General features: G+C 46.5%; 1 protein-coding gene across 20 annotated transcripts in view; it reads right to left on the bottom strand.

Moving 5' to 3' along the window:
* NIN (ninein) overlaps positions 1–15674 on the bottom strand; it is a 108463-nt gene that overhangs the window by 54635 nt on the left and 38154 nt on the right. For 12 of the 20 annotated variants that reach the window (XM_038406049.2, XM_038406052.2, XM_038406037.2 and 9 more), the window contains 2 exons: positions 12777–12949; positions 1476–1515 (listed from right to left, as the gene is read on the bottom strand). In XM_038406049.2, coding sequence (XP_038261977.1) covers positions 1476–1515; positions 12777–12949 — 213 coding nt within the window. The remainder of the gene's footprint in view (positions 1–1475; positions 1516–12776; positions 12950–15674) is intronic. The other 8 variants (XM_038406038.2, XM_043515922.1, XM_043515925.1 and 5 more) reach the window with 1 other exon arrangement.

The following is a 15674-nucleotide window of genomic DNA, read 5'->3' as shown; positions in this document are numbered from 1 at the left end:
GGAAGGAACTGGTATTTCCAAAGTAAGTGGGAAACGTTTAAATCTCTCAAATCAAAGCAGAGTTTTCAGGGTCTTTCTGTGGCTGACCAGCCTCCTGCGATCACTGCTCTCGCAAGGTGCGCCATGGTCCATGAAGGCAGTGTGCTCTAGTGGGCAGGGTACTGCACTGGGTGTCAGGAGACCAGTTTCATCCCTGGGTCTGCCACTGACCTCCTACATGACCCTGCGCATTGAACTTCCGCGTCTCCTCCTATTCTTTGGACTGGGATGATCACTCCCTATGTTTTGGTTGGAGCGTTTGGGCCATTGCTGTACAAGTGATAAGACACACACAACAAAACCTTAAGGAAACAATTTAAACTCTAGCCAAGGCAGAAGGAAATCATTTAATTCTGTGGCTCATGCTGACATCTAGTGGCCAACGAGTGCAATTCCATCTAACGCTATCTCAGCATTCTCACTGCTGGGGAAAAGCCAGGAGAGGGGCCTGTTCAAGCAGCATCTATGGCGGTGGGTCTGCACTGCGGTAGCCCAGTGAACCTCGTTACGCAGCAAGAGGCTTGATGTGTGCTGGTACGCAGCTTCTCCCCCAGAACTCACAGCATGGGAACCCCAAGGAGCCGGCCATTACAAGACACGGGGACCTGCTAAGGGGGCAGGAGGAAAAATGAGGGAATGGAGTAGGAAAGACAAAGCAGGAGAAGAGGGAGATGAATGAGAACTGGGGAGAGGTCTGCTTGGGACAGAAGAATGAGAATGGGTGAAGGTAGCAAGTAAGAGGAAATGTGTCCCCCCTCTCCGCAGGGACCGGGATGCAGGAAGCTGAGAACCTTTCGGGACAGGGAGCAGGATTGAAGGTGATCTAGGGCCACTGGCCTCCAGGGTGGGGCTCAGGCAGCCACCTCTCCCAGGCCCTGCTTTTTGTCTCATCCCAGTCTTGGGGCAGGTTTCCGTTTCAATATGCCATGACAGAAAACTGAAGCCCTGCAGTCTACCCGCCGTTTGTGTGAGCTGGTCACCGTTATACAAGCAGAGACTCATCAGCCATGCTCCACTGCAAGAGCATCTAAAGCCTCCTCTCCAGCAACCTGAATGGAGCACTTCTGCACAGGCCCTAGGAACAAGCACCGGCTTCCCGGAAGCGCAAAACCAATATTTTCAACCTTTCAGAGGAACAGGTTCCAGCACACAGGGATCTTGCATCGCCAGCGAGAGTGAGCCAGGAACCTTCCCTGGTGGTTTTTAGCCTCAGACATTTGCAGCAGTTCCTGGGCTCTGCCCCGCTGAGCACTGCCCCATCTCAGAGGCCCCTGAACATTCCCCAGGGCAAGATGCCGAGAGCTCGCCTTACAACTAGATTAGGTCTGAATCAGAAATTCTTACCAAGAAATGGCCATTGTTTAATTTTCCTTTTTTCCTCCCTTCCCCCGCTTAACTTTACAAGAATAAAAGCAGGTGCTTCTGCTTGTTCTTACCTTCTGCTTCATATTCCTCGCTGTCCTGAGTCTTCCAGTGCTAAGAAAATAATAGGTTCCACAGGTTATTATTATTCAAAGGCAGCACTGGTATAAAAGGAACTCTATGATCATCATCAGAGGAGCTACAGAATTCCAACAATGCTGAGATACTTTTATCTCCACAGCCCCCAGGAGCCAAGCTGTCAATCCCAGCCTTTCTGATGAAGTGCACTGATAGTAGCGTATCTATTCCAAGGTATTTCGGTGAGGGTTTGCCACGGGCATTTCAAAATAAAATCACACTTGCAATAAGTGTAGTTATTGCAAAAATCAGATTTGAAGATAACAGGCTAGAGAAGAGTCTGGTTAAACCAGTTTAGTTAGGAGGAAAGAAAAAGATTTTTAGAGGGGCTCCATTAAGCAAACCAGTCCATCTGTCTTTGTGATGGGAGCATGTGGATGTGAAGGGGAAGATTTAAGGAAGGGTATGTGCCTAGACTTCCAGGTTTTGGACCATCTTTCCAATTCTGGAACAGCACCAGCCATCTCTCTTCTGCTCTGGCTATATGACAACCCAGGGAGGACAAGAATAACTAGCTCTAGCAAACTACACACTATGATCTCATCAACAGCAGGTACCTGGAATAGCTGCATCTTGCACACCGTCAGGTGCCAGGTATGGAACCCGCTTTCCCGCTGCAACAAGTCCACACAGCACGAGCAGCAGATTTTCAGTGTCAAGATAAGCAGCAAAAAAGCTGCTCTGCACCCTTTTATACCATCCCATCTGAAACAAGTTAAAATCCTGGCTCCCCCAGGCTTGAAGATGCGCTAAATTGATTGAATTAAGGCAGCGTGGGTTTGTTCACAACAGCCTTTCAGAAGTGTAAGCACACCTTTAAATCCTACTCTAGGCATTGCTTCCAGCTGTGACAGGTTAGACACAGTTTGGGGAGAGAGCAGAGCACTGACGTGAGGTGAAATCTAGAAAAAACGCATTTGCAGGCCATGGACTGTACATAGGTCCATGTGGCAAATAGGTACAACGCACTAGCTTTAGCTTCCGAACGGTCCGAATGGACAGCCTCTTGTACAGCACGTTGCTGTAATCCTAGCCAAATATTCCATGCACCTGGGGCTGTGGATCGCCAGCGAGTAGCTGAGCTAGAGTAAAGCCCCTCATACACGTATGATCAGGACATCTGCTCACAGAACATGCAATTTAAGGTGAACAAAGAGGCTTAAACTGTTCTTTACCTTGTCCACTGTGACACGGGTGGGACAGGTCAGCCTGTACTCACCGAACCTGTCCCACGTTTGGAAAGGAAACCATCAAACGGCCGCTGTAGGAGAGGAAATGAAAACAACAAGCTCCTCCTTACCTAAACTAGTATATTTACTGGAGATGCTGAAAGACAAAGCAAGTCACCGATGTACTCTCTGCCATCCCTATGGCAGCAGCCAGCTCCCTACAGAACACTCTTCCCAGAGCTAGGGTGATCTTGGGTTAGCACAGTGCAACGTATGTGTGGCGGGGGGGCGGGAAATTAGGAACTCGTGTCATTGCGATCTCAGTCAGAAAGGGAACAAGTGCTGGTGAGGCAGTCTGAGCACTGGACGGTTTACTTGTTCTCCACCAGGCAGCCATCCTGTTACGATTCCCTAGCACGTGGCAGTCAGCACCCAACTATCTGTGCCAAGTTACTTCCACAGTTCTATATTTCACATACATTATTTAAAATGATTTACCAAGCACTACACAGCCATCCCTAGACATTGCTGCCCCTAATCAGCTGATGAGGCATTTCATCGCTCATGTACTCAGCACACATGAAGTCCGGCAATATTAGCTTTCATTCTAATGGCAATATTAGCAGAGGTTACTTTTCTACAATTAAAAAGAAGCACATGAAAGCATACGCATGTGACTGATGGATTTAGATTCAAAGTCACCAAGGACACAAAAGCTCTAAATCACAATATAAAAGTTTAATACGTCTCATTCAGATTACAGCTAAAAGCCATTAATCTACAACGTTACCATGGAAACTGGATTAGGTCACTGTACTTTTTTAGCACGGCTTCTTGCTTCTGTTTCATCATCTGGTCAACCACATGATAGCAGCTCTGAACAGCACACAATTTGCATGTCCACCACTGCCTTTCTGCGTTAATGGTACAGGACTGAAAACCAGCAGCAGAGCAGTCTGGGGTGGGGCAATTCATGCTTCCCTAGCAAGGACCCCCATGAAAAATAAAAACGGGTATGGAGAATGAACCGCCAGAATATCCTCCAACGTGCGTGAGGAGTCAAACGGAAGCAAGGCAGCTTATAGCCTCAATGGGATGTCATGGACGTAAGTGAGCAAGAGCTGCTTGCACAGGTGCCAACTTTCTTCTGAGGGGCGGGTGCTCGTCCCCCACTCCGCCTCAAGGCCTTACCCCACACTGCTGCTTCCCCCAAAGCCCGACCCTTGCCCCTCGCCTCTTCCTGCCCGCTCCCCATGTCTCCCCAGCACCTCTTGCCCACCGCCGAACGCACACACCGACACGCACACATGCCCACCATGTGACAATTGCACCAGCACAAAAAACTGAAAAGTTTGCAAACAGCCCATAGCCTGAAATGTACAGTTCTGGCAAATATACCAACAGAGACTAGGAACGCATTCAACCATGGAATGAATGGCCTGAACGCGTGCCGCTTAGCCTCAATGAATACTACTCCGCCAGCTCCACTCAGCAATGGCATTAAAGAATTAGGTTGGCTGGATTCCTAGTTTACCTCCAATGACCTCTCAGGAAAGAAAAATATACAGAAAACAGGAGTCGGGGAAGCAAATGGCCACAACTTGTGTCCGTGGAAGTGGAAAACGGACGATACTCCTGTAGTTGACAATATACGGCCAAAGAATAGCCTCTAGGGCTCCAGAGATAGACGCACCCTTCAAGGGTATTTCTCAGCATCCTCCCTGAATTCCCTTTTGGTGGGAGTGTGATTGGTTAAAGCAATCTGGATTTTAAAGCAGGAGGGGGTGAGGAGGAGAAGTCTCTCTGAGCCCGGTTCAGTAGGGTTTACATGGAATCATAGAATACCAGCGTTGGAAGGGACCTCAGGAGGTCATCTAGTCCAACCCCCTGCTCAAAGCAGGACCAATCCCCAATTTTTGCCCCAGATCCCTAAATGGCCCCCCTCAAGGACTGAATTTACAACCCTGGGTTTAGCAAGCCAATGCTCAAACCACTGAGCTCTCTCTCCCCCCCATATAAGTAGCATAATAATTTAAAAAATAAGAAATAAAATAAGAGCTGAACTGAAGCCACTGAAACTTCCAAGCACTCATTGGAGAAGCACCAGGTAATTTCATAAATCCAGACAGTGCAGAGAGGCTGAATGGTGAGCTGAACACCTGCCATCCCTGCTCTATGCTGATAATCAATTGTTGCAGACGCTGAAGGCCGAACGGCCCCGTTAGCCTGACTGCTGCAGTAATTCGCTTCAGCTGCAGGCACTCTCCTCTGCCGCCCAGCATCGGGGCTCTATTGTACTCAGCCACTGCAGCATCAGCTGGCAGGACCCTCTACGCACATGGACTCGTTACCAGACTGAATGCTTGACAACAGCTTCATTGTGAGGCAGGGGTACGGGAGGTCAGAGGTCAAGCAACACCCAAAATGGCTGCCACAGAAGGCAGCCAGCTTATTTCGGGAAGACAAAGGGAGACTGCCATCAGTGCTGTGGACCGTGCAGTTCAATGTCACGCAAGCCATTGTTGTAGTGGGCGGGATTGTTCTACAGCTGGATGTGGGTCACACACATTACTGAGCCCGTGTGCAGAAGGCAGAGATTTTAGGAATGTATTATTTTGACAGACACATGCTTTGCTGGGCTGAAGAGCAGATGGCTCAGGTTTTCAATGATCACTAGCTTCCAGCTCAGAACCCATGTAAGCATCTGCAGCCCGTTACATTTGCTCGCTGCGGCCTCTCTCCATAATAACTTAGCAACCTCTCCCACCCTACCATCTGCTTCAGTGAGACAGACCTTTGTTCTCAGTCCAAATATATTGCTAATTAAAATGATGATCAGGGGCTCACACTGTGCCTATTCTATCCTGCACATGTTCAAGCGATCCCTACTACCAACGTTAACATAAGATTTTTTTATTTTTTTTTTTTTAGGGTGGAGGGAGGGAGGGCGGGGGGATGGCATGTGTTTGCTGAGGGGTCGACTCATTGATGCAAACAGCGGAACAAAGATCCCCAAAACTGAGCAAGCCTCTAAACTGCAACACAATTTACAGCTGCTTTCAATTACAAAGCACCACCACTAAGAGCCAACAGGGAGTCCAAACAATAGCCACTCACAGCTCCTGTTTTAAAAAGATAAACATGCTTTGCATTATCAGATTTGTACTTTGAAGACTTCAGGATACCAGATTTTGAAAAAAATCACCGACATGATTTCTCTGCCCAACTTTGTGGGCCTCTTGGCAAGCGACAGAAGTCAGGGATAGAAGATTTTCCAGTTTCAATTACAGCCTTTTCATTCAAAAGCAAATGAAAATGTATGTTCATAGTCCTCGAGCTTTTCCTCTGATTAAGCAGTTCCTTATCTGATAAACATGCGAATTCAGAAATAAGGCATATGGCTAGGACATAACCATCCCTCCACAGCCCAATAAGGAAGGAGGTAAAAAGTTTGGGTTTTGGCCATCTTAGTAGTAGAGGATTGCCAGACTTCTAGCTAGAGTGTTATATGGGTTGTCCATCACCACGGTATCTAAATAATTTCCACCAGTAGTAAACACAAAAATCGCTCTTCAAGCCGTGTTGGCAGGGTCAAGCTTACAGTTACTGACAGGTATAAAGGGTGCAGCTGCTGGCGTGTTTGGGGAGGTAATTGCAGAGAAGCTCCATTGAAGAGGAAGTGGGTTTTGCCCTTGGTTCTGAGCACTGTGAGCATGGGGGTCGTTTATTTGGCAGCAGGTTCCATAGGCTTGGTCCAGCTCCTTGGAAAGCTCCATCTCCTTAAGATACAAGTCTTCCCCTGCTTGTCAACAGCTTTTGCCAGTGGAACCACACAGTCCTGGGAGGCAGCCATCATGGAAGGAAAGGTGATCAGGTAGCTAGGGCAAGCACTATGCAAGGCTTTGGATGTCAATGCAGCGACCTTGAGCTGGACTCTGCTGGGGAAGGGGAAGCAGTGTACCACGGTGATGTGTCCCTGGTAAGCAGTGCAGCCTCAAGGCCCTGGGCTAGCTACCGGGAACTGCAGCAAGCCAGCCTGGAAGTTACAAATGCCTGAATCACTGAGGCCAAATCAGCTACATGTAGCTACAGGCCGCAGTGAAAGGCTCCATCAGCGGGATGCTACATTGCAGTGCAGACACAGGAGGCATGGCTTGGGTGAGCCATGGATGAGGCTCTCGTCTCTATTCTAACGGCTGAAGCCAGGTCTCTCTGTCTACACTGCTCTTTATCCCCGCGCTATCCGGGCGTGAAGTGTCTGTACGCTACATGATGCCGCAAGTACAGATGTACCCGTCATCTCTTCGTTCCCTCGCTGCTGAATGGAGTCCGTTCTAACCAACGTGCTGTTGGGTAAATCATCAATTATAATTCAAAGCACAAAAAACCCACAAAGAACTCATGGCACTTTTTGAACGTGGGGACTATTGGCTGACCCCCAGCATCGACAGCTGCAGGGTTTCAAAAACTGCATTAGCACGAGGTAAATACCTGCAACACGCGCTGCAGAGCAGCAAGGCAGAGTCAGGGCAGCAGTTTAATAGCTATGATTGCAACAATTTTTTGAAGCCCACATCTAAGTGCTTGAATGGCTGCGGCGTGGATTAGCACCTCGTCCACAGGGTAGGCCACGCCGCTCCTTCCCCATCTCCCAATTAGTCTGCACGTTAAGCAGAGTAATGACTGAGATTCAGCAAATAAATTGATTAACCACCCCTCCCCCGCCCCCATAGTATAAGCAGGAAGAGAGGACAGACTAAAAGAGGAAGTGGTCAGCTTCAGACATACAAGATGAACCCTTTTAATTGGCCTAGAGGCTGGTTCAAAGAAACATCCCAATTAAGCCACTGCCCCACTTCGTCAGATCCTTGTGGAACACATTGTGCTTGGGGCTATTCACTCAGACAGCTACAAGCTGAAAGACACACAATAGAAACACTGGCCAAGGACTGGCTTCCAAGGATTTAGTCCCACTAGCCACGCTTCTGCGAAGTGGCTTTAAAAAACGCTGAATGTCATCTTCGGGAGGGTCATTCCTAACCAAATCTGTAGTGTCTTTTACTCCCCTGCAGAGCCGAGAAGTTCTCGCTGCAGTCTGGGAGGCTGAAGATACACACAAGTTTTAGGGCTTCAGTACATATCAGCTGGCCCCTCTCGGTTTCAGACACACTACTGAGAGCATTACAGAAAGGTAGAAGGAAGGCACCAAGAAACTTATCCAAGTGTTGAGCAAACCTCATGAGGGACTATGCATCCCTCCTGAAAGAAAGCAGCTCAAACACACCTGCATTAGGATGTTTCATGCAGAAAGAACAAGTATGGCAACTTAGTTAACTGACTGACCTTGTTAATTTACCAACCTTTTACACCCACTTTACAGCTAACAGAAAGGAATACAATTAAGCAGAGTTTTCCTAGCTGGTGCACTTCCCGAGGAGGTGTATTAACTCTGATGTTGAGGTCAGTGCAGTACACATGGCCTGCACCAGAGGAGATGGATTAGTTTCTCCATGGTAGTAAGCAAACACATTAGTGCATGTATCACACCACAGAAGCCAGCTCTCTTCCAAGTGTATTAGAGTGACTCCTGATCCGCACAGTCTAATTATTGCAAGGGAGACGAGACTGGAAAGCAAAGGAACGTAGAGCCATGTGGAATCGTTGGCAAGCAACACTAGCCAGGAGCTTGGTCTTTTAAAGTTCTGGTCTGAGTGATGGTGTTTTTTTTCAAGTACATTTTTAAAGTTACACGTTTCCCTTCTCCCCTATAGATAACCAGGTTTTCACTGCACAGGAGTATTGCAACATGTACGCTCTCTTTACGAACAGCTGCCTGCTCCTACCTGCAATTCCCTGTTTCAACGTTCAGGAAGTGGGGGTGTGGGGTGTCAACTAGAACACACGGGGTAAGAATTCTGCTTCCCATCTTTGGAAAGGTTGGTGCAGCCACTCCGCTTGGACAGCTATCAAATCCACAGCAGACATGCTCCTTGCAGGGCAGTACCAAAGATCATGGATCTTATCCACTACTTAGTGGCATGTGGCTTGCGCCCTTCAGCAGTCACAGACCTCCAAGGAGGCAGGGGAAGGAAACAAAAACCTAGGAAACTGGACAATTTCCACTGAGTGCTACTGAACATTCAATATCAGATTGACAGTATTTGGCAAACACAGAGCAGAGTGGCAGGGACCTAGCATCAGCGAGGTACTGTTGTGGCCATATGCTAATATACCCTACCAAAGTTACACTACTTCTCCTCCCTTGCACATTCTATGGCTTGTGGTGGTGGAAGGAGGAAGAGTCTCACTGCTCACAAGAGACACACAAGTTTCATCCATCAGTACCATGGTGGAGTTTGAGATGCCCTGATTTTACAGAACACAAGCAAAACAGGAGTTGAGATCTTTAGGTGAGCACAAGACTAGATCTATTATAAATAACGCTTGATACAATCATGCATCTCAGGAACTGAACATTTCCAGGCTGGCAACTGGAGATGCAGGGGCTGGGTGGGGAAAGCAGCTTTCAGAACCTCAGGAATATTTATGAAGGGTTTCTTCTCAAAGCATGTGTCGTTTTAGTGTGGCAGATTATGGCAGTGCAATGGAAATCACTAAGCACAAACGGAGAAGATAAGGGGATGGGAATGCCAGGAAAATCCCTATTGTATTATCTAACAAAGGCAAATAATGAAGGAACAAAGTTTTCTGCAAGCCAAGACTTGCCACCCTCCAGTTATGGCAGTTCTGTAAAACTCCACTGCAAAGGAACAGAGTAAGAAGGCCAGATTTCCTTAATCTCGGTTTGTACCACAATACATGGATTAATAAATACTCTTGCATCAGATGGCTAGCCCAGTTATTCATCTTCTGTATTAGCTAGTACTGTAGTTGCTACTGAGTTTTTACAGATGAACTGAACTGACAGCAAAAGACATGTCTCTTCTGCTCACTACACACTTCGTTAGACAAAGTCAGAGTTATAGCCATAGCTTAATTACTGGCCCTTATTTTATTCAGAAGCACAAAGAAGCCAGAGGGAGGTATTCTGGTATTTAGTCAGCATGATCTAATGTGTAGAACAGTTATTAACATGCTACATCAACCAGTTACCCAGTGCTTCTGGGTTTTGAGTAGGACAAGGCTGGGCCAGTGGTAGCACTACCAGACAAGATCTCTGGGTAGGACTGGACAGCTCCTCAGTTTACTTCAGGAGTTACACTATTATCTGCAGGCCAAACGTTTAAGTACTGACATGAGACTAAGTGAAGCTGCATCTCATTTACCAAGAACGTTTTTTTACTCTGGGAGAAAATATTGCTCCGTATTAAGAGAGAGTGGCGTCCAGGAGGCAATAATTCTGCAGTCAGATGTGGTTTTTCCACTTGGCCCCAGTTCGAAGTAACAGTTTTGCATTGTAAGCCTCAATCCCAGGCTCTGTATTCACTTTAGGGTTGGCAGATTTTTTTTTTTTAAATATATGTAATTCTTACTGATAATATCAATGTTTATTTTTAAGAATTTTTACAGATTATCGATTTAACTTTTCACAGACCTAGGAAATTATAGTGGTTTCAGACAATTCTTTAATGACAGTAGATGCAGAGATTAAAAAAATTAAAGCTTTAAAAAAAACTGTTCGACCACAAACCGTCAATATCACATGTCAAAATAGACAAATCAGACCTGTATTTACTATTCATTCTCTTGTCCATTTGAAACAAGCGTAATTCCAGTCTAAATCAATGAATTTTGATGATAAATTCTCAAGCTGCGTTTTTCTTACTTCGCCTGTTAGTTTTGATCATCATCTATGGAAATATTTTCGACTGTTTTTGTGTGTACAGTGAAATCAACATTCACTGACATTTACCAGTAAAAACCTAATCCTTTAAAACCTAAATTATGCTACACAGACAATAGCCTATTTCTAAACAACCTATAATTATGACAAGGACTCTGGAGATGCTACATTCAGCTCAAATTAGCTTTGCCCTGCTGCCCACTTTGATCAACTATTATGCATAATCTGGCCTTGTACCATATTCTCCCCGGCCGACATGCAGGGTACAACAAGGGAGAGAAGTTCGGAAAGAACTATGCTGTGGGAAGCTATAGATTCAACAAAGCTTTGATCCCAGCTACTCTGGTTTTCCCACAGACTTTACTCAACTGAAACCCAAATGACCAGACTTGAGAAGCCATTTCTCTTCACAAAAAATAAAAAAGGGACCTGTTTGTGAACTCCTTTGTAAAGCACAGAGATCGAGGGATGAAAAGCACTTATATAAGACCTAGTTATGATTATTATATTTCTGAATGGACCTTATATTTCAGCTGCTTGGACAGCATAAAGTTTGCAACCTTATCCTGCGGTGTTGGGGTTAAAGGAACAATGCTTGAACTGGGCAGGTAGGTCACAACCATATTATTCAGCTGAGGCTCCAGACCAGTACTTTTCTTTGATAGTGGATTGCAGTGTCTGTGCATACACATGGAGAGTTGGGTGCAGCTGGTAGCATCAGCTATATGTAGCATACCTCCCGGGACCAAAGAGCCTAGATAATTTCCTGAAATCCCAGGCCTATCCTAGCATCTTGTGATAGTGCAACACCCCTCGGGTCTAGAACCCAGGCCTGACATCTCCAGGCTGCCACCCAGTGGCAGCTGTAACCAGCTCATGCTCCACTTCCCATGACCCACTGTGGACACTGACCATGGGAAGTTCCACCTTAGGAGTTTGACAGACAGCAGCCTAATGGCTCTTGATTGGCTGCCTGCCTTATATAAACCCAGGCAACAGCATGCATCTTCTCTAGCTGCCACGACTGTTTCCGCTCCTTGCTCCTGAATTCCTGGCTTTGTGCTCAGCTTGATTTGGACTTTGCCTCCTAACTTGGACACGGAACTTTGGTATTGACCCTGGAACCCGACTACCAACTCCTCTGATCATCCTAGCCTCAGGTGTGGCCCTGCTCTGACCCATGGCCCTGATCGCCCTTGCTGAGATCCTGACAGACTGCTCCAGAGCTCGTGCAAGAGTTGGGCTCCTCCACAAATCTGCAGAATGGGCCATACAGCTCTATGGAGTGTGACTGGAAGTCATCCTTCCTATTACACTGAGCAAGCTCAAGTCGCCTATAGAGCTTGCAGTGCGGCCTGCAAGTGGTCAGTTATACTAAAAAGTTCTTCATAAAGAGGAAAGATGGTCTAGAGCAGAGAGGCGGGTGGACGGTAAGGAGCATTCATTACATCTTCCCACAACCTTGGCAGGAGAGAGAGGGTGAGAATACAATTTGGGCACTGTGGAAAAAGCAACACCTAAGGAGAACCCTTATTACAGCACACTCCTGGTAGCAGAACACTAACTTGCTTTGGGAGTACACAGCACTGTAGGGATGGATGTACACAATGGGGCTAAAATCATTAGCAAACATTTGCATTGCTGGCACTGATGCTAATCCAGTTGGATTTCTCCAGTGTCACTGGACTGTTCACCTGCTCACTAGTGAATCAACATATTAACTCAGCATTAAAATAAGAACCAAATGCTCATAAAGATGCTGCGAAGAGGTCTTTTTCCCCCAAAGGAAACCTTAAAAAGCATGCTATGACACGCGCATTTAACAGTGTGTGACATTCCCTTTCTTCCCTAATGCCACACAGTGCTCTGCCTTGTATTGTCTAGGTCAGCACATTTTTGCACAGATTTAAATTTGGGCCAGTGTAAGAGGGATGGGAGGAACAGAAATTGAAAGACAAGTAGCCGGATTCAAATACTGAGTCAGTGAGCGTTCATCTATACCTGATGGTCACATACACAAGCTCAGATGGCACCCCATGGTTTGAACTCTCTGTCCCTGGTGGAGTTTAAACGTTTAGTTCTGGCACGAGAGCAGTGAAACCAATACAACATCAAGAAACTGAACTGTGTTCCCTTACAAGGAAGGGAGTCACAAGGAGGCAAGGGTCATGCCCAAAACCTCCCTTTTTTCCCCATCCCATCAATGCGACATAGGTCCCATGGATAGTCGCTTTCCGACTATAGATTTAAAAGGGGCACTTTACCTCATCACAGTCATTGGAAGCGATGTGTGAACTCCGGGCTGCTTCATTGTGAGGCTCAATAACGGTCACCTCGGCAAACTCTTCCACGGATTCCCGAAACTCCGGCAGGGACCGCCTACCATAGCGTTTCCCACCCTTGACGTATTTGGGCTGGGCTTCTGGTGAAGAATCTACTGAGTTAAAACAAAACACAGAAATGAAGACAGAGCATTGACAGCATCATTCCTGAAGCAGAGGTCAGCCTTTAGTCCCAGCAAGATGCATCATCATACGACTAAAGAACAAGCTATTCCTTCACACTTGTGACAATTCAAAGACCAGCTCCTCTGGTAATTATATTGTCCACAGTACTGAGTCTGGGACATCTCTAGGTGGTGTCCATTCCCATGAATATTTGCACATGCGCTAGAAGGTCTCCAAAGCATGTCTTGCTTTGCAGCCCTAATTCTGCAGGCAGATTTTCTCAGCATCTTGGAGAGTGGTTTTGAGACTGCGGTTTTTGTAGGGGGTTCTCTCACCTGGACAGCAGAGACAACTAAAACCAAACCAAAAACTCCCTAGAGAGAGAAATGCAAAACAGTAATTTAGAAAAAGATCCCAAATAAGCATTGCAAAAAGCAAAGAGCCCTAGAGGTGCCAACATATGCCAGATATGCAGTAGGTACTTAAGATTGCAGCTTTTGTTCCAGGCCACACATTACAGTCCATTTATCAACCCACACAGACTGGGAGCAGTCTGAAAAGTAGGCTGCAAGGCTATATCTACTGAATCAAGGGGATGGGCCTGTCCACACCTAAAGGCCCCTTCCCTTCACCTAAGGAGAGGAGCCACTGGACCCAGGCATTAAGTGATTACAGGGGACAACTAATGAAACAAACAGGGACAGGCATGAGGATCACAGGTCCAAAATCTAGGCTCCAGAGAAGGACACTGAGCAGAATATCCCGGACAGTGCCCACTTCTCCTCAAAGGTGTCCAGGGAGCCAGTGGACATGGCCTAGAGCAACTCTGCCTGGAGACGTGATTTCAGGAGGGATTGGAAATAGGCCCCACAGTCACAGAGCATCCCATGCCCCCTCCAGCTTCCTCCTCCTGGTATGGTTAATGGCCATTTTGGTCAGCACCAGGAGGAGGTTGACATGGAGATCTTGCGACTTAGTGGGGTTATGGATGGGGTGTGTGTAAATAAGGAGATACAAGGAAAAGTGCAGTCAGAACTTAAGGAAGAGTTTCTGGAGGAGCCAGAAAAGGGGCTGAAACCGGGTGCACTCGATGTAAATGTGCTCCAGGGTTTCCCTCTCGCTGTAGAAACAGCTGGTGTCAGGGGAGGTGGAGCACTGCTCCAGGTACGCGCCCATGCTCATGGTTCTGTGATGGAGCCACCAACTAATACTCCAGTTGAGTCTCAAGAATTGCTCCTGTAGAACAAAACTGCCAGGAGATCTAAAAGACTCCGTACTCTATAACAATGTAACGCTGGGTTTTGTGCCACCTCCTCTGAGCAGTTCCCATTCCTCCACCAAATCAAACATCACCAGCTAGTTACCAGTAACAGTCTTAATACGCCACCAGACAGAACTGGCCGTACTCTGGAAAGTGATACTACAAAATGGCATCATCTTGAGGTCTATGTTTACTGTCCCTCACCGACTTCCAGACCGAATTCGCTCAGTTTGGAAGTAAAGATAGGTTTCACCGTCAGCCTTTCAAACTCAGCCTGGGATGTGAAAGTCATGACGAGCTGTTTCCTTCTTGCCCATCATTAGTAATGAAGATTACTGCATGCCTAATTATGTACTCTGTTACGCATGCACTACTCCGTGGTCTTCAGAGTCCTACCCTCCGAGACCTGTGCAACCCTCCCTTTGCTTTCAATGGATGCGGTACTTTTAATTGAAAAGTCTGAAAGCAACCCCGCAAGTGGGAGAAAATGAGCACTTGAGGAATGGGCTTTCCCCAAAAGGCACTGATGTTTTGATTGAAATACGCAACCAATCTTATCTACGTGACAAGCAGGGTGCACAGCACATCTTAATGTCAACTGCAACCCCTTTTAGTCGTTTGTAATGGGGGGGGGGGGGGGAGAAGAGTAGTCGCTTAGCTCTTCTCACGTCCAAAATTTCAAGCCTCCCTAATGGGAGCCTTCTATACTTGGCAGTGAATTTCCCAGCACCGGTTACTTAAAGTGATCAAAATCGAAAAGAGGGGAAGTTGTGCTTTTTTAGCATTAGTCATTCAATGTCCGGAATTTGATCAAATTAAATGGAGGATCAAATTAACCAGGGATTCAATTAAGGGAATGCTTCGTTTTGCTCTGTTTGTTAACTTTTGTATTTAAAAGTCCCACAAGGCTTTTTAGCCATTTGTAATGCACCAAGGCAGTGGTGAAGGCAGTAGCTTTTTAAAATTGTATTTGAAAAGAGCTCTGGTACAAAATAAATACAAGACTGCAACAGCAATAAAGACCGGAAAAGCCATTCAATCATTGAAAAAATACATAAGGCTCTAAGAAAGTTATAGAGGCTTTATAACCCCCCTCTCCCCCGTGTCATCTTGGATATTATTCCTTTAGATATGGATGCCATCTTCAAGCTTGTTAGAGGGAAAATATTCTGCAACTTAGCTATGCAATGAATTATAAAATACACAGGACGGGGAACGCTTTGATTTTTCCAGACTTACACGCCATCCATATATATTGCAGCTCTGGGGAACAAAATCTGTGCGCACGTTTGAACAAGATTTGCTGCAGCTGGGAGCTCGCACATGAAAGTTGTGTGATGAAGGGTGCAGAGAGACTGATTAAGAGCCCAGAGAACAAAAGCAAACCTTATCACTGCTATTAAAGCTGAACTAACACCGAGCAATCTCTATCCCACAGCTTTCTCGGAAATGCT

Source organism: Dermochelys coriacea, chromosome 6 (assembly GCF_009764565.3).
Source record: "Dermochelys coriacea isolate rDerCor1 chromosome 6, rDerCor1.pri.v4, whole genome shotgun sequence".
NCBI lineage: Eukaryota > Metazoa > Chordata > Testudines > Dermochelyidae > Dermochelys > Dermochelys coriacea.
The sequence above is the reverse complement of the archived record's forward strand: the minus strand, read 5'-3'. Positions and strand labels throughout refer to the sequence as shown.